General features: G+C 35.5%; 1 protein-coding gene across 2 annotated transcripts; it reads right to left on the bottom strand.

The window, feature by feature from the left end:
• Nucleotides 1-4,579: 4,579 nt before the first annotated feature.
• On the bottom strand, nt 4,580-20,712 carry LOC149084894 (prohormone-1-like). Of its 2 annotated transcripts, none has more exons than XM_089233862.1 (3): nt 20,605-20,712; nt 8,002-8,125; nt 4,580-4,861 (listed from the first exon to the last, which is right to left on the bottom strand). In XM_089233862.1, exons 2-3 carry the CDS (start codon nt 8,098-8,100, stop codon nt 4,697-4,699), a joined length of 264 nt encoding a protein of 87 aa, XP_089089988.1. In that variant the 5' UTR covers nt 8,101-8,125; nt 20,605-20,712; the 3' UTR covers nt 4,580-4,696. The 2 variants fall into 2 exon arrangements, with proteins under 2 accessions (XP_089089988.1, XP_089089989.1); XM_089233863.1 differs by lacking the exon at nt 20,605-20,712 and adding an exon at nt 8,439-8,547 and having other exon boundaries at nt 4,591-4,861.
• Nucleotides 20,713-24,637: the final 3,925 nt, after the last annotated feature.

Raw genomic sequence — 24,637 nt, 5'->3', positions numbered from 1 at the left:
TTTAGTTGCTTGTTTGGCCAGCCTGCCAGCTTGTGCTCTAACCCAAGATAGCTGTATTTGCGGATTAATGTGGAACAATTTTATTGTTTGCCTAGCCATGTTGCTTGTTGTCAAGGGGGGTTGCTTATTGCTTTTAGTCTGGACAAGCTTTCTGTCAAGATCTTAGAAGAGTTGTTAAATTTCGCTGTATCTAACGTTGCTTTATAAATTGCGATCAAGTCTGCCTGGAACACCGAGTTGCCTGGTTCTAGTTCTGTTGCCCAGCTGTCTACGATGTTGTTTTCTGTTTTCACAAAAACTGCGGCTGTCCGATCCTTAGTTTTAGAACCGTCTGTGTAATAGCAGTTGGCGTTGAAGTCAAGATTTAATTCAAGCTGTTCTAAAACCACTTGCGTTGGTGGTAGATATCTGGATGGATGTACAGTCCAATCCCTTACTTTTTGTCGTAGCTCTCGGGTCTCAGTGTTTCCTCTGGTAATTCAATCATCTTCTTTAGGCGGAGAAGTTTAGTGACTTTTGCTTCATATTCATACTTCATGCTGGGGGGGGGGGGGATTATTCGGCGTTGTACGGTAGGCCCATATCATGTTGCTAGTCCTAGGACTAGCACATACATACCATGTATCTACTTGCAGCTTCTGCATCTATTTTATATACAACATTTTTAAATTGACTGCTACTTTGCTTTTTTGTCAACTTGACAAAAAAAACCCATTTGTTTTTGCTTCTATTTTGGTTTTTGAATTCAATGGTACTCGTACTACAGCAGAACGTCGGGGGATCGAGCATCTATTTAGAAGGCCAAGAAATGCTCTCAGAAACGTTCTGTGTTAAGCCAATGTCAGGGTGTTCCCCCTTGATGAGAGCCCTAGACATTGGCTATGGCTTTTTTCATTTTTGAATTCCTATTTGAATTTTTCATTTTTGAATTCTTCGATTAATTTCTTTCAATTAATTTTAGTGTTAATATTTTTTGCTTTCTCCTTCCAGTTCACATAATTAATTTTTTTCACATTTAAAAATGGAACTTTAACAATATATATATATATATATACATAAAATCACCGCTCTCTCTGTGTGCCAGTCACACCCAAAAATTGGTTTTTGTGGGAGTAGCAACTGCATATATATATCTGACACTTGTTAAACCCCTGACACACACAAACAATTTTTATGAAAACAGTTGAAGCGTTGATTATGACACATGACGTTCGTTTGCACAGATTTCAGGACATATGGGAATTTCATTAAGGACCTGATTGCAGCCACGAGGCAAATTAGATTTTTAAAGCTATCATCATAAAAAAATAACTTTTCATCAAATTTCAATTTAGTATATTGCGTATTAATAACTGCGCGTTTTTAATTGTAATTTTTACCAAAAAATAGGCCTTTTTCCTGAACATCAGTCCCAATTAACGAATTTTTGTGTGCGTTTCTATGTAAACTTGTACTTCGACTTATGCTGTTATCGTTGGTCTCACCCATCGTCTAACTTCGGGGTATTACAATCGAGCTTATATTACTGGAGGGAGTATGACGTCAGCGGTCGTGGCTGAGAACGGTGTCCCCCAACATCCCCGTCAAAAGATCACGTGACTCGGGGAAAACAAACATGATCCCCATAGAGATTAACGTTAAAATTGCCGATTTTAGCATAGAAATGCGGAAATTTAGCGGGGTTTTCCACCACATCAATAATTTTAAAAATTGAATTGAATTTTTGATTTTCGAAATATTGAGTTCGCTTAGAAATGCGAAGCCCAGAAAATTGAATATAAAATAATGAGCCAGACTTACTTTTGAGGTGGTTATCCATGCAATAACATACACACACACACATATAAATAAAAAGCTGAATTAATATATATCTTTTCAAGCACGAAAATGAGAATTAATGTCTCCGTATTGCCTTATATTATCCAATTGCATTAATCCATATACTTTAGGATGTTTTGAAATTAATTATGGGCCCATATAAATAACATTGAAGAAATTTCGCAGCTTTAATCAAACATTTTTTGAAGCAAAAACAGGCAGATCAATAACTTAAAAAAAAAAAGAAGAAAAAATCGAAATATCTAGCTCCCATAAAAAAGAAAACAAAACCGATTCATTTCTATGTTTCTTTAATTTAGATTTGTTCCTTTCATGAGTCGCATGTGGCATTTATGAGAGTAATTAAAGATAATTCCAGAATTAATGATATATAATTTCAGAATTAATGAGATATAATTTCAGAATTAATGAGATATAATTTCAGAATTAATGAAAGGAATAATTTCAGCATTAATGAAAGTGATAATTCCAAAATTAATGAAAGTGATAATTCCAAAGTTAATGAAAGAAATAATTTCAGCATTGATGAAAGTGATAATTCCAAAATTAATGAAAAAGATAATTCCAAAATTAATGAAAGCGATAATTCCAAAATTAATGAAAGCGATAATTCCAAAATTAATGAAAGCGATAATTCCAAAATTAATGAAAGTGATAATTCCAAAATTAATGAAAGAAACAAATCCAGAATTGGTGAAAGCAATTATTCCAGAAGTAATGAAAGAAATAATAATTATTTCAGAATTAACGAAAGAAATTATTCCAGCATTAACGAAAGAAATTCCAGCATTAACGAAAGAAATTCCAGCATTAATGAAATAAATTATTCCACATTAATGAAAGAAATGATTCCAGTATTAATGAAATAAATAATTTAATCTTTTTTCATCTTTAGAATGAGGTCCCAATCCTTTTTTTTAACCTTTAAAACGCAATATTTAGAGACCGAACTGTACATTTCTATGGACAAACGAACTTTGTTTTCACCGAGTCACGTGGTTTCCTTGCATTTGATGTCTAAGCCGTCGCGGCGCGGCGGCTCGATGCTCTCTCCAGTAATATAAGCTCGATGGGTATTACTGTATTCAATGTGTGAAAGTTGGAAAGTGAAAAAAACTAACGTAAGGCCCATACTCAGTGATGCCACCTTTTTCCAACTAACTGCCCTGAGTAGCCGAGTAAAGTAGATACCGTAGGTGTTTCGTGAATAACATTTTTGCGTGTTATTTTCAGAAATTCTGGTATTTTATCGTTATAGCGCGTTGGTGAATCCCCTACGTAGCACTGCGCTAGAAGTTTCCCTCTAGCTCAGTGCTGTATAGTACCGCATTTGTTGACCTGTCCGTGGGGAGAGGGATTGTCCAACGCAAACTGATTTCAGTATTTGCCACACTTTTCCAGGATAAAATTTAACTTTCATATAACCACTGTTTTCTCGCAATACTTCCTAATGTTCAGAACTAATGCTGATCAGTTGAAATGCTCTATTTAGTTGTTACAAATTTAAGGACATGTATTAAACTATAATTTTGATAGGAATTTCTGAAAAATAGTGTTTTTTCCGACGCAAAAACTAACGTAGGTATCCCAAGCAGCTCATGTTTTTAAAAACATAAATGCCACAGCATAATGGTCAAAAAATACGATACAGTATTTTTATAATTTTACTACCATTACATGGTTACTGTGGTGGTCGAGTGGTTATAGTGACGGACTCGCGATGCGAGGATCCGGGTTCGAACCCCACAGTGGTGGTCGGCTGAAGTTGGTTTTCTGTGGTTTCCAACTTCAAGGCGCAAATGCGAACCGATCTCCCCGTTAACTAATGGGCCCTCTCGCCACAGAGGGCAACAGTCCTACAACGATAAATCATTCAATCATAACACTTCACTCATAGTTTGAAAAACTGGTGGCAGATGGCAGCACTACACATAACAAGAATTACAGGAAACACAAAAAATCTTCACGTCAGGTTTCACTACACGCACATTCCCGCATGTACCGATTCGTTGAAGGTTCCGCGGGGGGGGGGGGTGCGTGCAGCAGCAGCAATAGTAGGTAGGGCCTCAAAAAAATGGCTCGGGGATCCATGATGTTCTTAAGTCAGCCACCTCGTTGGGCAATTTGCCTGTTGTGGCGTTGTATTTGTATTACGACACTAAAGGGATCGATCCAGGGGCGTAGCCAGAAATTTCGTTCGGGGGGGGACCAAAGTGACAGAACAATGGATTTGGCCATCTTTTTCCCTTTTTTCGGTCATTTTCTCACATTTCGGGGGGGGGACCAGACCCCCAAGTCCCCCCCCCCTCGCTACGCCCTTGGATCGATCTAATATATATCTTTTTCCTTTATTGCATCTCAGAAAAACAATAACTTAACGGAAAATAACCCCATCGAACGATTCGTGAAGCTTCTAAATATGATGCAAAGACATGAAAAAAAATGCAAATAAGGTTAAGGACTTCAGAAAAAGGGACTGCTAATTATTTTTTTTTCCCAATTCCATTGCGCATTCAAAATAAAAAATATACATATTTTATGAAAAGATATTAATTTTTTAATGATTATTTCATGAGATTGGTCATTTCTGAAAAAAAGTTGGGAAAATTCTAAACTTTGTTTTTTTAATACAGTTTTTTTATCTGGCTTTAACGATCCCCATCACTAAAATAATTTTAATTTATGAATTTTCAAACAAAACAAGAAGAATAAAATGAAAATTAGCCAAAATCTTGCCGCTCAGAGAAATGATTGAACTATTTATTTATTCCTTTTTAGATACATTTTACGTGTATATCATTACATATAAGTCGTAACATGTTGCTGATGCAATTTTTGCGTCTTTATTTCATGACGTTTATTTTCTACCAAAGCAAGTGACAGCATTAAAAGCACACTGCTTGAAATAAGTACGTTTCATTTGGAAAGGAAAAGGGATCCGAAAAGGATTCATCTCATTTGACAGCTCACGAGCGTAGATATAATTTCCATCTTCCGTTGTTGAATCCTCCTCGATCAGACCCTGAAAACATATTAAAAAAATGTTATTCCTTTTATAAAGTTAAAAAAAATTAAAATCAATTTTGGAAGAACATATTGACCGCACCAAGAGGCAAATAAATGCCTATATAACGTTAAAAAAGTGCGTTTTTCCAGGATAAAAATTAAACAAACCATTAAAAAAACACAGACAATACGGAGGAAAGTTGGGGGAAAAATAGCTCTAAATGTGTGGAAAAACTGTTTTACCCGCATTTAACGATTCTTCCTCCCCCCCCCCCAAATTTTCTCCGTTTTTTTTAAAAATTCGAATATCTCAGTGAATATTGCATTTAGAAACATGGAATTTTCTTATGTTTGCCTCAGGACAGACAAAGCAACAACTTTCCAATTGGGTTTTGGGGCACACGCGGACTATATAAAAAGTTATTTTTTTATATTAATAACTATACACCTTTTCAAACATGAATGCCATATCTGAGTACTACACGTTATATGGCAACTTTTTCTGATTGGAAGTATACCTCTAAGATCAACGGTTCGCCAGTAAAATGCCATACTCCCTGTTTGCTATGCACCTTGTATAATTTCGGCGCTAAATAATAAAAATGTTTACAGAAAAACTGCTTTTCTAAAAGTAGGAATAAGATAAATTAAATGAGGTCTGATTTATTACGTCTTGAACATAAGCGAAGATAGACTTGGAAATCTGGGGGCACGATGATGATGTCAATTCATATATACATATACACATTAGATCAGTCGACTCCACCTGTGACGCTGTATCTCCGCCCATGGTCTTGAATTGCACGAGCCTTTATTACAGTCAAGAAAAAATACTAAAATATAAAAAACTACTAGAAACCACGTAGAAACTTTGTGTGAACGGTGTAAGAAACGTACAGATCTGCTATTGAACGAACTTCGATGAAAACTCATGTATTTCGTTCTTAATTTTGACAGCCTAATAACTACACGCATTCTCAGATAGGGATGTCGGAGCCAAGGGGAAATGTTTCTCGCCATTTTAATATATATTTTAGGTCAAAAGTATCATGTATACAGGGTGATTTCATAATTCCCCTCGACGCATTTTACTGGCGAACTGGTGATCTTGGAGGCCAATGAGAAAAAGTATCCAAATAACGTGTAAAACTCGGATACGTCATGCATGACGAAAGAGGTTGTATAGTTATTTAAATATAAAAACTTTTTTTTATACGAACACCCTTTTCCCAAAAACCCAATTAAAAAGTTGTTGCCTTGTCTCACCCGAGCAAAAATAAAAATAAAAGCACACACGAAGAAAGAAGTCCACGTTTCTAAGTGCAACGTTCGCTTAGATATTTGAAATAAATCGGAGAGAAGTTCGAAATGTGTGTGAACGGCATACGGAAGCATTGTCTGTTAGTTTATGCTGTTCTTTCCCAACTTTTCTCCGAGTTTTGAATTCAAATATCTTGGCGAATATTGCACTTAGAAACATGGGACTCTTTTGTTGGGCTCAGGAGATATACAGGGCATAACAACTTTCTAAATTAATTTTCTAGGACAAGGTGTCCATACAAAAACAACTTTTATTTTATAACACACTGTATTTTCACTCTCAAAACTGGTGATTTTCAACGCATTTTGAGCATTTTTTTAAACTGGAACCATTCCTTTATGATGAACGGTTAATGTGAAAGGCCGCATTTGCACTTATAGGACATCCTATATATGTTACGGTAAATGTGATAAATCCGGCTATTATGCGTGATATCCGATTATTATGCATCGGTTAACTATCGGTTTTTAAACCGATAGAAATCCGGTTATTATATACACAATAATCGATTTATCACATTTACCGTTACGTATATAAACTGAAGAGCCAAAAAGACTGGTACAGGCATGCGTATGCAAATAAAGAGATATGGCACCAATCAGAGTACGGCGCTGCGGTTGTCAACGCCTATATAACACAACAAGTGTCTGGCATAATTGTTAGATCGGTTACTGCTGCTACAATGGCAGGTTATCGGGATTTAAGTGAGTTTGAACGTGGTGTTATAGTCGGCGCACGAGAGATGGGACATAGCATCTCCGAGGTAGCGATGAAATTTGGATTTTCACGTACGACCATTTCACGAGCGTACCGTGAATATCGGGAATCCGGTAAAAAATTAAATCTACGACATCGCTGCGGCCGGAAAAAGATCATGCAAGAACGGGACTGACGAGAATCATTAAACGTGACAGACGTCCAACCCTTCCGCAAATTGCTGCAGATTTCAATTCTGGGCCATCAACAAGTGTCAGCGTGCGAACCATTCAACGAAACATCATCGATATGGGCTTTCGGAGCCGAAGGCCCACTCGTGTACCCTTGATGACTACATAACACCAAACATGGCCCCCGCTCTGATACCCTTGATGACTGCACGACACAAAGCTTTACGCCTAGCCTGGGCCCGACAACACCGACATTGGACTGTTGAGGACTGGAAACACGTTGCCTGGTCTGACGAGTCTCGGTTCCAATTGCTTCAAGCTGATGAACGTGTACGGATATGGAGACAACCTCATGAATCCATGGACCCTACATGTCAACAGGGGACTGTTCAAGCTGGTGGAGGCTCTGTGATGGTATGGGGCTTGTGCAGTTGGTGTGATATGGGACCCCTGATACGTCTAGATACGACTCTGACAGGTGACAGGTACGTAAGCATCCTGTCTGATCACCTGCAGCCATTCATGTCCATTGTGCATTCCGACGGACTTGGACAATTTCAGCAGGACAATGCGACACCCCACACGTCCGGAATTGCTACAAAGTGGCTCCAGGAACACTCTTCTGTCTGGAATGCCTTGCAACGTGCTGTTCAGAAGAGATCTCCACCCCCTCTTACTCCTACGGATTTATGGACAGCCCTGCAGGATTCATGGTGTCAATTACCTCCAGCACTACTTCAGACATTAGTCGAGTCCATGCCACGTCGTGTTGCGGCGCTTCTGCGGGCTCACGTGGGCCCTACACGATATTAGGCAGATGAACCAGTTTTTTTGGCTCTTCAGTGTATTAGAAAATTTGGCCTGAGTTCCCTCAATATTTTCAATAAATTTACACCTTTGCTCTTTTCGACTGTCGACTTATTTATACTTATAATAGCATCTACGTACCTTTTCTCTGTTTATTCTTGGAATGTTCTTTCCCAGAGATCCTACCACCAATACAATAACGATAAGATGCCAGAAAACGATGGATACTTTTGAAATCATAGCTCGGATTATTTCTGCTACGAATCTACAATATTAATAAAGATCGTAATTAAAAAAAAAACAAGCAAACAATATTTTTATACAAATACAAAGGCCACAACAAGCAAAATGCCCAACGAAGTGACTGAAAAAAGTGTACATAAAAATTATGAATGTTAAATATAACTAAAATACAACAATCCAGAATAAGAGCAATTATCACGAAAAAACTAGTTACACACTAAAATAAAACTAATAAAAACTGATGATTATGATAAAATACACTGCCCATAAAAGATTATGGCTGTCTTATCTAATTTGGATAACTTCTCAATTCATACAATTATAAGAATGCGCACCTAAGTACATGTATTTCGAAAACAATGTTTTATCAACAGACGCCTTGATTGCTGATGGTTTCGCCAAGTTTTTTTAGCGAATTTCACAGCTTCTGAGGATGATCACGATCGTTCTTCTTTGTCAAACAACAACTTTCCTGTTTCTCCTGATGTTGTAAATATTTATTATCTTTTTTTCTTATCCATTATCTATATTTTTTATCTTTCTCTTATATTTCTTATCTCCTTAAATTACATGAAATATAGTATAAAAAGATTGAAAGAAAGTAGCTCCAGGAGTATTGATGGTATACCTCCATATTTTGTCAAGACATGTACTGAGCGTTTAATGTATCCACTTTTATTAATTTTTAATATGTCTGTTAAAAATGGGATCTTTCCGGATGAATGGAAGAAAGCGAAAATCGTTCTAATTTTTTAAAAAAGGTGATAGACATAACATTGAAAATTATAGAGGTGTGGCCATTCTGTTACCTTTTGCTAAAATTTTTGAGTACATTGTATATGATAAAATCTATGCTTAAATTAATACCTGCATTCCCCAAAATCAGCATGGTTTCGTCAGCAATATGGGTTTTCGTTAACTCAATACCCATATTGTTGAAGGCATAGCTAATAAACGTCAGCTCGATGTAATTTACACAGATTTCACTAAAGAATTTGATTGTATTAGCCACTCTATATGACACTGGTTGTCTGATGACACTGGCGCAAATTTTCATCCTTCCTCTTTGAAATGAGGTCAAGATGACTTCACTATGTCTATTTTTCGTTGTGTTACTAAAGTTTCAAATTACTTCTACAAAAACTGCGCTCATTTGAGTGCGATTGCCACCCGGCATCGATTTTAAAGACGTTTTCACGTCGAAAACAGCGACTCATTATTTTAATATTGTTTAATTCAGTATTTCAACTCAACCAACGGCGACATGACCACAGAAACATATTGTAGGCTGCCGTTCGGAATCGGCAATAAATTGTAGGCCCCGGTCTAATTAGCACTCGTGCGCAGAAAATTACCGTGGTTCGACACAAAAATTATCAAATGATTCGACTCACCAGCAACGTTGATTAGCGTAACTTTGACGTTCTATATATTCGTATTATATTTTAATTAAACCTGCTTATGAAAAGGTAGCAACATCGCTACTTGAAAAATTCAAATTATATTGGACAAAAAAAATTATTGCAATATATAACAATATTTTCTGACTGCAGTACGCCTACACCATTTATATTTTCAAAATTCATAAATCATAAAACACTCCGATCTGAGAATAAGATTAAATACCCTAAAAATCAATTTACTAGCAAATAACTTCATCTTTGTTTTTCAGCATCGTTATTTCTACAGTTAAAGAAAAATTAGTTCAAAACAATCATTTTTTTTTGTGGAATCATTGTCCCTTTGTGGAAAGCACTATTTAAGAAATCACACAATTTAATTTATTAAAAATTATATTTTTACGATATCACAATCGATCGCTCATAGATTGTACAGTTCCACATAAAATGCGTTACCGCTTTTAGCCGGATCAACAACGGTCTGAGCTATCATAAAACTCGAGGTTTAAAACTCATCAAACACACGATCAGACTAAGCGAGTCAGGCGATGGAAGTATAACTTAATTCATTTTTAATTTAACATTTAACTAAGATATCACGGACCAGCCGGAACAAACTATTGATGAACAAATCAAACAGAACAATGTGAGCGATAACATTACAAAAATCAACTATTTTAAAGAACGCTGGACGCATGCGCATCACACGGCACAAATCACCAAATCATCGCACAAGCTATGATGACGGAATAATCTTCATTTGCATATCCGCCACAAGATGATTAAACAGTTAAAAAGTTTGCTGCATTAGCACATTTTATGAACACAGACTTGCACAAAGTGATAGTTTGAAACTGTATATGCCACGGTGAAGGAGATAAATCGATAATTTTGCATAGTTAAAAATCATCTCGGTAAGTTAGATAAATTTCTTTACATTTACACTTTTACAGGTGATTATACATAATTCTCAAATGATAGTAAATTTCATAAATATGAATTATGAAAATATCACCTTCATTTAACCACTAATCTTGCCCTTACTTGATTACTGCAATACACGCATTTTGCCACAAAAATTTAAAAAAGAAGCAAAGTATTTGAAGTAATTTCTCTGCAGTGAAACCGTTTACAATTTTAGTACAGGGATATTTAATTCGTTTGCAAGTTTCGCTTTCGTCAATAATTCAGAATTTTTTGCTGTTTTTTCTTCTTCAGAAATTTTTGTTTCGGACATTTTTTTTCGAGTTTCAGAAAGATGAATTCAACACAGCTAGTTTCATACAAATACAAATGCAACGCCACAGCAGGCAAAATGCCCAACGAGGTGGCTGAGAAAAAGATGCCCATAAAAATATGGATGTCATATATTTCAAAAATATAGCAACCCAATTTTTAATTGGGTTGCTATATTTTTGAAATAACAAAATGAATTAACAAAAATTGTAAACAATATATACACATGATAAAATATTATACAATGCCCATAAAGAATACTTATGGTTGTCTTATTCTAAGAATGGATAGCTTCTCGATTTACCCTAACATGTTTATCGTATTTCTTTTTAAACGTGTCAATAGTGTTACAATTTACTACTTCCAAGGGTAAGCTATTCCATTTATTAACAACCCTATTAGAGAAAAATTCCCCCTGCGACACCATAGCCTTGCATTGTCCCTTACCAATCGATACTGGTGTCCCCTTGTAAAAGCAGTCGATTGGCGGTATACTAAAAGTTCATGGTCTATCCTATCCATTCCATTGAAAATTTTGAACACTTCGATCATATCTCCTCGACACCTGCGTTCATCCAATGTAAACATATTCAAAAAATGAAGTCTCTCTTCATAACTCAAGCCCTGTGTGCCAATATTGACACGCGTAGCTCTTCTCTGCACCCCTTCAATCAAGTTTATGTCACTCTGTAGGTATGGTCTCCGAAACCTTACAGCATACTCCAGTCCAGGACGAACTAAACCTCGAAAAAGCGGAAGAATGACTTTAGGAGAACGCGAAGAGACCTTTTTGAAAATGAGACCAAGCATTCTATTCGATTTTTTGACCACCGCTGAACGATGTTCAGAAAACCTAAGCCGCTCGTCAATGAGAATTCCCAAATCGGTGACCCTAGTTGCATCCGGGATAGTGACACCATTCAACTCGTAAGAGAACCGTGGCTTGTTCGAACCAAAATGAGCGACCATGCACTTATCAACTCTAAACGTCATGCTCCATTCATTTGCCCATGCTGCAATCCTGTTTAAGTTGGTCTGGAGCAACTCCCTATCGTTTTGATTCCCGATTACCCCCATTAGCTTCACATCATCTGCGAATTTGCTAGTAATCCCATCGATACCCTGATCGAGTTTATCGATAAAAAGTGAAAAAAGTATGGGACCAAGGATACTTCCTTGAGGAACTCCACTTGTGACGTCTGTCCAACCAGAGAATTCCCCGTTCACCATAACTCGTTGCGACCTATCTCTTAACCATGATTCTATCCAATTCAGCAAGTTGCCCCCAATTCCAATCTCATGTAAACGCTTCAAGAGTTTACCATGTTGGACACGATCGAATGCCTTCTGGAAATCAAGGTAAGCAACATCTACGTTATTGCCCTTACCCAAAGCCTTAGTCACGTGATCATAGAAGCAAAGGAGGTTAGTTATACATGACTTCCCCTTTCTGAACCCATGCTGATTATCCGACAATACATTATTCTCGTCTATCCACTTCATAAACTGCCTTTTGATGATAATTTTCAAAATTTTCGAGAGGGAGCTCGTCAAACTCATTGGACGATAATTAGACACAGCTTCTCTACTACCCTTCTTAAATATCGGAACAACATTAGCAAGTTTCCAATCCCTTGGGACGATACCCTCAGCAACACTACTCTTGTATATCTGTGCGACTGGTCCCAACAATTCATTAGCACATTCCCTGAAGACCCTGGGATATATATCATAAGGTCCTGGTGCTTTGCTTGCACATACATTTCTTAGAAGATTTAGGACCTCCACGTCTTCTACTTGAATATCGTTGAGGGTTTTATTACTCCATGCAACACCCGTATATCGAATATCATTATCTCCATTAAAAACCGACGCGAAAAAGTCATTGAAAGCACTACAAATGCCTACATTGCTCTCTTTGTTTGCTACATTGCTCTCATGTTATATTATTTGAGCCTATGTGTTGACTAAGTTTTCGTGATTTTCTTATAACGCTAGGTGTCTATAATTAAAGTTGGCGTGTTCTGAGCAACCGGAAACCTTAACCATCACAAAATTCTGGAACTTTAGGAACGTCTTGATGGGGAGAATTTTCGAAACCATTTTAAAGAACGGAAATCTCTGCATATAGCTTTTGGTGCAGAATCACAATGACTGTAAAGAAATTCACCAGCAAAGCACATTCTTGTAAACTCAACACCATACTCTAATGTAGAAATGAGAGTGGAAATGGTTTCACTGGACATATGTTTAGATATTCTGCCATAGAGTTGAAGCAGTTTACTCGGTTGTTTGAGAACAATTAGTTAGACGTACGTCGAGTCTGTACTACATAACATCATAAAAACGCAGAGGTCTTATGCTAGGTATTATGTTTGTTCAATTCACGTGAAGGTCTCCCTTAGTATGACACAAAATGTTGCTGTCGCTGAGCAATTGTCAAGCAGTTTATTTAAAATGTTTGCCCAGACCCCGGGTGAGCGTTCTTCGAAAGTACATCTGAACCCTAATGGGCATCCTGAGAACCGGTGTGACTCAAGGACTGAACTTCGACCTGAGACAAGAGTGTGAGAAACAAGAGAGTGTCAGTTTCCCGGAGCTTCCCGTTTTGTCCGTCAGGAACTACTGTCAAAGTCAAAATTTCTCTTACCGGCTTCTCGCTGAGACGTCGTAGAGCCAGAGGGGAAAGATTGTAACGAATCTACTTTATTCAGTATGGACATTTTTACTAACTCTCTGTGGCCTTATACCACATAATGTATTTTGTTTGTTTATACGTTGTTCAAAGAAGATGGGAAGAGAGCGTGAGTTGGAATGTGGCTTCCGTACTGGAAGGTTGTCTATTTTGTGCTTTGAAATAGTCTTCTTCTTTAAGTTTCGTAGTTTCGTGCGTTAATTGGAAACCCCTCCAATATCAAGTGTCTAGGAAACATTCCGCCACCTCACGGAAAAGAGACGCACCTCCATTTGAAAGTTTGTTTTAATTCATGCAAACGCTATATAACATTATGAATGAAGTGCTTCTACCCGAAATCACAATTACGAAGCAGCATTTTTGAAGTGTGAGACAAAAATCAAACAATACAAAAATCAACAAGCCTAGATTGGGATTAATAGGCGAAACTTATTTAATATATTATAAATAAAAAAGCATTATCAGCAACAATACTGTAAATAAAAAAAAATAGCGAAACAGTAAAACTGTTTATTCATCACATCGCTAGTTTTTTCACTTAATTTGCACTGTCTTTTGTTCCAAGAACATAATTTTTTTTTGAAAATAATCACACACACAGTTAAAAACTTTGGAGTTATATATATACATCCAATTTTTTTTACTAGATTTCCCTTGAGAGAGAGAGAGAAAAAAAAAACGATTGCTTTCATGTGAACATATATATTACGTTTTCTGTTAGCGACATGCAGTTTTAACCAGAGGGAAAAAAATCAATATTGATATCAATCATTATAATTGAATAGTTGCTTTGACAAAAAATTAAAAAAAAAGACTAAACATGTCGGAAAATATCAACAAAAGATCAATATTTCTTTTTGCCAAACAGAGACTTAGGATATGAATTTTTTCCTGTATTTGTAGCATGGGTTGAATTTTTTTTTATCCCATGTAATGTAGTTTCACACACAAACTTATTTTTGTTATCTTATTTCCAATAAAAACTACACCTTTTTGTGAATTAACTTTCAATAAAACTTATTTATTAAGGTTTGTGATAAAAAATTGCATTGGGATAGCATTCGAAGAAAAATTTAAAGCTCATAAAACAAACTAAGCAAACTGAATTTAAGCTATTTTTCATTGACTTTTTCTATAGAGGAAAAAATTGAAACTACAATCGCCAAATTACTCTCCTGAATTATCTTCTAAAAAGTTGACAAGTCTTATGTAAGATAATAGTGTATATAATGATACAACCAAAAAGAAAATTATAATAAAACTGATACACTGTAATATTATTTTATGTAAAGTTATTTGATGACTCATAAATTTATTGAGTAAAAACTAATCAATAGTATCCTTAAACTATCAGTAATATATAAGTAACATGGGTTTTCTTTTTGTCGAAAGCAATTTTGATGATTCTTTCTCACTTATGGATTACGTTGTCGTGTAGTATCCCAAACAATTATTAGTCAAAGTCGACCACGAAAAACACGTAAAATCAAATTGATCACGTACTCTGCGGCAGAAACCGCGATTAAAGGAATATGAGGGAACAGCGAGTTTGGAGATTCCATAAAATATCTTTACTGAGAGATTCGTCCGAGTCAGTGGTGCATTATTCATGTTTAGAGCCCGGAAGTTAAGACAAAATGCCATAAATGCTTTTTTTGCCTATTTTCAAACTTTTTGGTAAAAATGCTTTTTTGAAATTTTCGTGTCATAAATGCCTATTTTAACATAGTTTTAAGTTTATTAGTGAATTCCAGAGGTCATAATCTGTAAAACTTGGATATGTCGAGCATTGAAAACTTAAAAGAATTGCTATTTTTAAAATTTTCCAACTCTCAGTATTAATTATCATCAGAAAACCCCCTTCAAGCCCCATTTAGACGCAAATGAATGATCTAAGAGATTGATATTGCCGTGCATTAACTTTGTTTTGATCGGATGGCGTTAGACGTGAAGGATTTTGTTTCAGATTAACGCAGTCCGTGTTAGAAAGGCAGAGGAAGATTAGAAATTTTTGTTTCTTCCCATGCTTCACTTAATGTCTCGTTCAGGCATCGGACTACGTTTTGTGTGTATAGCTGACCGGTGACTGTCCCAAAAAGTCATGTGAATTGACGTCATGGCTCATACAAAGTGGGGTAGCAGTAAGCAGTGCTCTGGGCACATGTTGTTTTGATTTAATTTTTTGCACCATAAATGCACTGCAAACAACCATGGTTATTTAGTATTAAACATACATGTTTAGTAGAAATGGATTACCTTTTGGGTAAAATTATTTTCAAAAATGATTTTTGAATTTGACTCTTGTCTACAACAGTGAGTAACTCCCGCTATAAGGAGTTTTTTCAATATTTTCTTTTTTCTTCGTTGCTTCTGCTACTGATGAAGGAACTTCATATAGTTCTGAAACGCGTATAGCCGTGTTCGTTTTGGAATTTTGGGTAAACCCAAACGTCGATTATTTAATCGTATTACATGTTTAGTATTCGAATAAATTGACCAAAGTCACCCTCAGGGGCGTGTGACAGATGTGGCCACACAGGGCCCCGCGCTTGAAGGAATCCCGCATTCGTGGGAATATAAAAAAGGTAATTTTTTTTTACAAAAATGGAACAAAATAGCCATGCTTCAACTATAGAAATGATAATGATTATTCCAAATAATACAACAAATAAACAATAATTACTCGCGACTCGAAGAAGCTCCACGTCTGGTAATGGTGGTCTAGGAATTGGCCTAATCTTCAGGTTCTAATAACATTTAATTTTTGGGATTGAAATCAATTTAATTTGGTTAATAATGCAGTTATTATAAAATCATAATTAAAGTAGTAGAGGGATTGAATGTAACCAATTTTTTAGCTAGTTTTTAGACCTTTAATACCTTAGTTTTTGTTATTTTTTTTCTTCTATAAATTATAAACGCCTTTTTTTAGTTCCTATTTTAGGCATTTTTAGTGCCTTTTTCAATCATCCTCCTCACGTCTTTGTCTAGAAGCACACGTACCAGCCCTCATTACCACCAGGGTAAATTTATAAATGAATAAATTTGTTTATTGTGCATTAAAAAACAGCCATCGCCCATTACAAAAACACACAAAAAATAACGCAACCACATATTAAAAAATAATGAATAAAAATTAAACACACAAATTGATATAATAAAAATAAAAACATAAAAAAAAAGAATTAAAGACAAGAAAGAATACATTTTTTTAAAAAAGATTAATTTCATCCGAAAAACTATTCAAATCAACGCTTTGCAAATTACAAAAAATTGAAGAATCTACTACTTCTTTAAAAAATTTATTTCATTTTTTATAACCCAGTAGTACTGAACCTCAGGCACATTATTCAGTTATTTCTTTTCTGACAGCCAGCCAGTCAGTAAAATCTCGGTTCAAGCATATATCCCTGCAACCTATCTCACAATCACGAATCTATGCAATTCAGCTAACTGCTACCAACCCAAATTTCATGCGAATGCTCCAAGAGTCCAGTGAAGGATAAAAGTAACCTTGCCACCCCTATCAGTCTAGTTAGCGTTTGTTTGAACCCTTACTTCACCCACCAATCTTTACGTTTTTCAATAATGTTAAGTAAGGATTCATCCTCAATAAGACGGAAGAAGCAGTTCTCATCCGCTATTCCATTGAAGTCAAGTTAGTATTAAAGATCACCAAAGAAGCAAATCAACCACTTCAATTTATCGAGGCAGTTTATTAATGAGTTCCTAATACTACTTCAGTTGGGCAAAAAAGTGCAAATTCTTTAAAAGGTAAGCCTGGTCATTCTAAGCACTCTCAACATATGGAGAAATCATTACAAAAAGACACAGGGGAATAAGAAATCACAATCACTATAAAGAATGCAACAACTAATCTGTTGCAGAAATCGCAGAATTATGCAAAAAAGTACCAACGAGTACCGGCATATAGGGTACGAACATAGTGCACGCTGGTTTCCGATTCTGGAGTCGATGGGGTTACGGATTGGTTACAAAACCTGAAATTCAGGTTTATAACCACCCAGCAACGGCACCGACTTGCAGAATCGGAAACCAGCGTGCGTTTGTACCCATAGATTCGGGAATTTAAATGAAGATGAAGTTGGAAGGAAAATAATCTGAGCCACGCAATCATTACTTACACAATAGTGGCAATATCTCTTAGGGTCATCATATATATGGAGTTGAAAGATATGGGCTAATGGGAGTCAAGTGAAACCCTCACTATACAAAGTGATCTAGAGATACAACCACGGATACATGCCAGTATTCTTATGAAAGTGCCCGTGTGGCGTGGTGGTAAGATGCTCGTCTACCACCGTGAAGGTTGCTGTCACGGTCCCAAGTTCAACCCCGAGGGAGGATATATAGATAAGATATTTTACCTAACGAGCTTGAGGCGACCACCTCTAGATAGCGCCTTCATTTCCAACCCATCTCATTAATGGTAGAAAATTACAATATAATAAATTAAAAAATAAAAATATAAATTACAATAGCAAAAAACAAAACAAAAAAACAATAGCATAAGCAAAAATAAAAATTACAATAGCGATATGGCCAAAGTTGGTGAAGTAGTATTTTTAAGAAGCTGTGCAGTCGACACAAACACAAGTAGAAGGCAGTAAGGAAGAGAGCCGTAGAAAAGTGCTTCACGGGAAGAATACCACAAACCGCTAGACGAACACTCAACATGGCAGCATCAGATTGATTGAGAAACCAATTCACCAAGGATCTGCATTCACCTTACTGCCAGTATCAGCCTTCAAACTAAGAGCAAAATTGTATCTTTCGTCTATGCTTCCAACTCTAAAAGCTGCAAACTCTCCTTCCACAAGAATGACAGGTATCAATCCCCATTTAAAGTATGAAACGTTGGATGTAGACTTACTGTTAACCCTTTGCGGTCCACAGGTTGTTTCTGGTACTTCGAGACTTTATAGTTCGTTCTTTATAGCGCCTCGTATTCATAACTTCATAACTATAGGAAGTCCCTTGAATGCTAACTTTTGGGTTTTTGAATAGCCCATGGGTTTTGTTAAGAACCCGAATTTACAGGGAGGCCTTCCTGTAATCGTGTGTGTGTGTGTATGTATATATATATATATATATATATATATATATATATATATATATATGTATGTATGTATGTATGTACACGCTTACAGGACCGCGAAGGGTTGAAATTAGAGAAGAGCACACACATTCCAGGTTAGGGTTTTCTTGGTTTGGTTATATAGCATACACACAGCCCTTATTTTGTTTTAACTATAAATGCTCTAAATCAGTGGTTCTCAACCTTTGGAAGCTTGCGGCCCGGTAAATCTCTTTTGTGTAAGTGAAAGACCCGGTCATACACACAATAACGAGAAATTAATGGGAAAAATGAAACTGCGAATCACTCACGGCCCGGTGTGACTAGTGTTAGGGCCCTTTACTGGGCCGTGGCCCGGCGGTTGAGAAATACTGCTCTAAATAGGAAGCAATCACTCAGAGAATAAAACACATCCGAATGCATTTTGAAATTGTTCATGCGTGTTATTAAATAAATAACTTAATTTATCATATCCAATGAATTTTGAAACCAATCAAACCATGAAGCAATTTTTTTGAATACCATATATGCTCTCATATCAGAACCTCCCATACCTGAAATTTTGCTTATACGAATTACACAATCTGCAATATTTAAAAAAACAACATCATTATCTTAATTGATAAAACATTTCTAGATAGAAAAAAAAAAGTTAATTAGTTGATTCATTTTTCAAAATTATACATAAAAATAAGTTTTTAGTATCATTATTTTACATTCAAGTTTCATGTTAAAGTGACGATTTCATATATTCAAATTAACATGCATATTCAGTTATAATCACTATTAAAATGGCAAAAAAAAAAGTGAGTAAATTTTATAATTATTTACATAATTAGTTTGTTTCTCAGCTACTACGATTAACAAGAACAAGGACGAGTATATCACTTTAATTCTATTTTTGTAATCATCCGACGATATCGAAGGCTGGAATCGGGAGCGAATAATTATTATTGATGTCCAATGGAGTAGAAAATACTGATATCATCATTTTTAATGAAGTATTTTTTCATGAGGAAGCATAGGAAAATATAGAAACGATTTCGATCATTATTAGAAAATTTCATTTATTTTTACTATACAATAATTAAGGGGTGTCACGACCCTTGAAGTCGAATTTTCAAAAATGATTTCAAAAAATATTTCATTCGATTGCAAATAAAACATTAAAAATTTCGTGCAAATCTGTTAATTGGTTCTTTCATAATTAAAGGAAGAAATACTTAATTATATAGTGTAAACATATATTAGAAAAAACACTTTGAACGCGATTTTTCTTAGATTGCAGTTTTTGAGCTCATCCGTGAGATTTAAAGGAAACTACTGCCAAAAAATTCTGAATTTTTGCAGGAAAGTTTAGTCGATATGTGTTAGTAAAATAGACCTCGGATTTAGCAATTGACTAATGGGAAGTATTTTTAAAAATGTTGAATTTAGATTTTTGAAATTTATATATTTTTTCAAACTTTAAAAATTCATAAAATTCTAACGAATGGTCAGATATTAAAGTCCAAGGTCTATTTTACTAACACATATCGACTAAACTTTCCTGCAAAAATTCAGAATTTTTTGGCAGTGTAGTTTCCTTCAAATCTCAAGGATGAGCTCAAAAACTGCAATCTGAGAAAAATCGCGTTCAAAGTGTTTTTTCTAATGTATGTTTACACTATATAATTCAGTATTTCTTCTTTTAATTATGAAAGAACCAATTAACAGATTGGCACGAAATTTTTTATGTTTTATTTGCAATCGAATGAAATATCTTATGAAGTCATTTTTGAAAATCCGACATCAAGCGTCGTGACACCCCTTAATTAAAAATTCGAAATAAAAGGAAGAATAGTTATCCAAGGGGATGAATTCAATTGCATGTTGTGATTATGAAATACACGCATGTAATATATAGACAGGGAGGTTTGCAAAAAAAAATATTTCATCGTGCTTTATAAGGTATAATTGAATGAATGCATAATTATGATTTCAATCGTTGTATGGTTGGTTTCCTATGCATATAAATAGAATCAACGTGATTCAAATTAATAAAATTTATAACTATTGAATCTATAACTTACCTCGGCTTACAAGAAATGAGCGATATTAAGATGCGAAAACCCTTTTGTACTGCGAAAAAAAAAATCTAAGGCACAGTATTTATAGTTTGTACTGACTATAAAGGAAAAAAAATTGAGAAAGTTGGGCGTGTGTAAAATTTTCTGCTTTCCGCAAATTTTAGAAATCAAGTAGGCGGGGTATGGGAGTCACGTGATTCGTCATATGACTAGCGGTAGCGAATGATGGGGGGAATTCTCTTTTTCTCTGGAAAGAATAGCAATTGAACGAAGATCTACTCTATATGAGAAAAATGCTAAAATTTCTTTTTATTTGCATTCCGAAATAAAAATAAAAAAAAACTTGAGAAGATATGTATTTGCTCGTACTATATTCACATACGAGCAACTTAAATATTAACTAGTACACAGTTAAATATATTGGAAAGGGTTGTATTCGGAATCACTCCGTTTATGCGAATTGGATGATTGTTTCATATAATTTAAAAGTTGATGAAAATACGCGCTTTAATTAAAAAAAAGTTATTTTCTATAAAAAAAACAACACATAAACAAAATTTATTCGATACTATAAAAGGATTGAATACTCATACTTTATTCAATACTACTGACTCTGACTCATTAATGTTATCCGACGGATCTTGAGACTGGTCAAGATCCCGAGGCGCTAGGCCTCTCGGAGCCGCGCAAAACAGGTTTATGACAGAAAAATCACGGGCGAGATAGCCCAGGTCGATAAGATACTTGCCTGAAGTACCAAAGGATGTGTAGAGGTGTCGCGAGTTCAATACCCGGTTCGTCCTTGTCAGAAAGCTTTCCTGGCACAGGGGTACAACAGAAACGGCGATATGACCACAGAAAAAATTGCTACCGTAGGGGGTCCCACACCGCGGGGTTAGCGCACCAACCTCTCGCGCACCAACCTTTCATATGAGTATATGAAAAGGCTGCCGTTCGGAATCAGCAATAAATTTTGAGTCCATGCCTAATTAGCCCTCGTATGTAGAAAATGACCGTGGTGCTGCAAAAAAAAAAAAAAAAAAAAAATCAATTGAACAGAAAAATCACCTCAGTCACACCTCAAAACCAGTTTTTGAGTGTTTCAGAGTTGGGTAATGCTGCGAGTGTGGAACTGTTTTTACTACTGGTTTCAATTAAAAAATATAAACCTCTTTGCTTTTCTGTCTCATTTTAAGCAGTGAAGTACTGTATTTTATTTGTTTTGAGACCTACTTGCTTGTCAAAATTATTATGTGGGTGTGGCTTGTAAATTTCAGACCTCAGACAAGGGATATTGTAAGTCAGCAGTTACGAACCATGCTTTCGAAGAAGAGGTCCACGGAATCTGTTTTGAGGACAATACGTTTCTTTTCAAACAAATCAGTTTTGCTCGCCCGAGCCTTGAGTCCATACAAACATCGCAATGATTTTAACAAGAAAGTGGAAGAGTCCAGACTAAACAAAATACAGCACCTGCGTGGAATGAGACGAAAAAACATTCAATTCAAACGTTGCATTGCTTTTGTAATCTGAATAACTTCCACTGATGATGATGTTTGCTATAATTGGAATTGAAAATTCTGAGAATATTTGACCACTGTATCAAAGTGTATTAGAAAGACGGACGCCTGTGTCCGTAAAATAGGGTGGAGCTCCACAAGGAAGTTATCAAGTTTTAAATATGTGATGATTTCATATGTGTCATGCCAACTATAATAATCACCCCTTAAAATAATTAATAACCATATTATCATTTATCACCTCGAACTTTGCCGAGAAACTCCATTTTTTGTGCGAGTTATTTTTAGCCTCTTGAATTTGCATTTTTCCACGTATATTTTCACTATACTACGATAGTTCTTTTGAGAAAGTATAGAGACTGTTTATTAGTTTCACCGGTAGAGAGAACTCTGTCAATGTTATATACAATTTCTAGCAGCAATATTTCCCGTCATACAAATATCGTATGTAAATAGTTCGTACGCGTATATGGAGAAAATATATTGAAATCCTGTAGCACTTTTTCTCTTACGAACGCACAAGAATTCAGTAACAAAAATTATTAGTAGAAAAACAAGTTTCTTGAATTGGCAGTTTTAGTTTTCAAATGAAGTTCCCATTTTTATAATTTTAAAGTTATGAAATAAATGTAGTCTTAAATTAATTAGCCCTCGTTTACATAAAGCTGAGTTCGATTTTTTCCACGAACTTCTCAAATTATTAGTTCTTTAATATACTTTTATTGAAGTAGGACGCTTATTTAAAAGCTTAGTCTGATAGAAATAATAAAGCAGTACTTACAGGAAGGCATTAAAGCCAAATTTATTTTAACTTTTTGATGGATGAGAGAGCTTTCATGTAGTCGTATAGAGATGTAATACATTTAACAAGTTGAAAAAAAATATAGTGAGTCGAGTTGAATTGAAAGAGAGGAAGTCAAAACGATCGATAGTTGCTCGTGACTTTCTGAACACCACTAATTATGCTCAGAAGCGTCCGGATTAGAAGAAAGATGCAAATTAGGGTTAAATGTCTGAACGAGACGTTGCTTTCAAGCGAATTCTGATCATACTAATGACCCTATGATATCATAGTTGAGCGAATAACTTTAAATAGATTTTTTCATAGGAATTTCATGGCCAACAAAGTTCTGTAACGTAATGACTTAAGACATAGAAGCTATGCATCCGGTATCTTATTTTTATTTCTGGCGGCTTTTTATACTGTATTTTGCTAGGTTGGAACTGTGCATGGACAGATGTTTTTTAGAAGAACGTTTTGTCATTTATCATTTTTTGTTGTTTTCTATACTGGTGGTCATCCAAAATGCAACACCTTGAACGCGTTGCGCTATATGTGTGTATGTGTTTAAAATTTTTACTATGAAATTAAACATGTAGATGAGTAAATGCTCACAAAATCCAAGGGAAATGTGCTTTATTTCATGTTTTATAGAGGACTCATTCCATAAAAAATTGACCAAAAACAAAGGGATTAGCTTAGTTGGTCAGTACATCAAAGAAACTGGCTCATTCATGCGTATTCTATTAGGACGGTGGTTTCTTCTTCCGGACGCGCATCGCTGCTTGGAGTAATAATCAGTACAAGCGCTCGTTCAACACCAAAGCCGCTTGAAAGTTACTCTTAATGTCACTCTTAAAGTCACTCTTAATGCAGCTTTGTTCAACACTGAACAAGCTGCTTGACCACTCAAGCCTCGCTCCATTCAAAATTGTTCTGTTACCATTTTGCTCTGTTTTAAGCCGCTATCAGCTTTTCTGCGTTGCGGTGTCACTTGGCGCAGCGGGCGTGGACCCGGGGTGCTGTAGAGTTGTTATTTTTTTCTCTTTCATTTCCTCACTTTGATTCAAATTTTTCTTTCTCGATCTTTGAATGCACGAGTGTAATAAAAAATTTTGAGTTCGTCAAACAATTCAACATAACATACTCTGAGTATGTTATGTTGAATTGTCAAAATTCATCACAACATTACGTTAACTTAACATTACAATGGTTTTAATTATAGAGAAAAGAAAAGGTTATTATATTAAATAGATTGGCTTTATGGGAAGTTGGATTTTTATTTGTACAGCGAAATCTTGCATAATTAATGATATGCTCTCTCTACCTCTTATACATATAATTAACTGTGTTTTTCATTGTATCATATAATAATAATAATAGTTGGAAAGCAAAATCTAATCTATTCTATAGAAAGTTTAGGCCTTAAGATACAGTTGTACACACGGTACTGCTGTCTTGGGGCCGCAGATGAGAGACACGAATTGAATTACAAAGGGTTCTAAGAGAAAGAAGGATATGGTCATCGAGCCATATAAGGTAATGTTTTTTTTTTAGGGGGTATGATTAGAGGTCCTTGGCGAGAGGAAAATTCTCCAAAGGTCTTGACGGTCCCCTTAAGATTTTTCCTTTTTCTGTTGTACCTCACAATCCCCCTCTCTCTCCCTTCTCCGCCAACTCTAAATTAAAACACCAAATAATTCCCTTCAGGACCGTCAAACCGAAAGATACCCAG

This window comes from Pholcus phalangioides, unplaced genomic scaffold (genome assembly GCF_987345545.1).
Source record: "Pholcus phalangioides strain wild (caught in Gottingen) unplaced genomic scaffold, Ppha-v1.0 ptg000007l_1, whole genome shotgun sequence".
Taxonomy (NCBI): Eukaryota; Metazoa; Arthropoda; class Arachnida; order Araneae; family Pholcidae; genus Pholcus; species Pholcus phalangioides.
Note: the sequence above shows the minus strand (reverse complement) of the source record. Positions and strands in the feature narration are given on the sequence as shown.

Bases quoted from the DNA above. Each gene is read 5' to 3' on its own strand.
- LOC149084894 (XM_089233862.1), bottom strand. From the start codon at position 8,100: ATGATTTCAAAAGTATCCATCGTTTTCTGGCATCTTATCGTTATTGTA. The intron at 4,862-8,001 runs GTACGTAGATGC...ATATGTTTTCAG, and splicing joins CAAGAATAAACAGAGAAAAG to GGTCTGATCGAGGAGGATTC.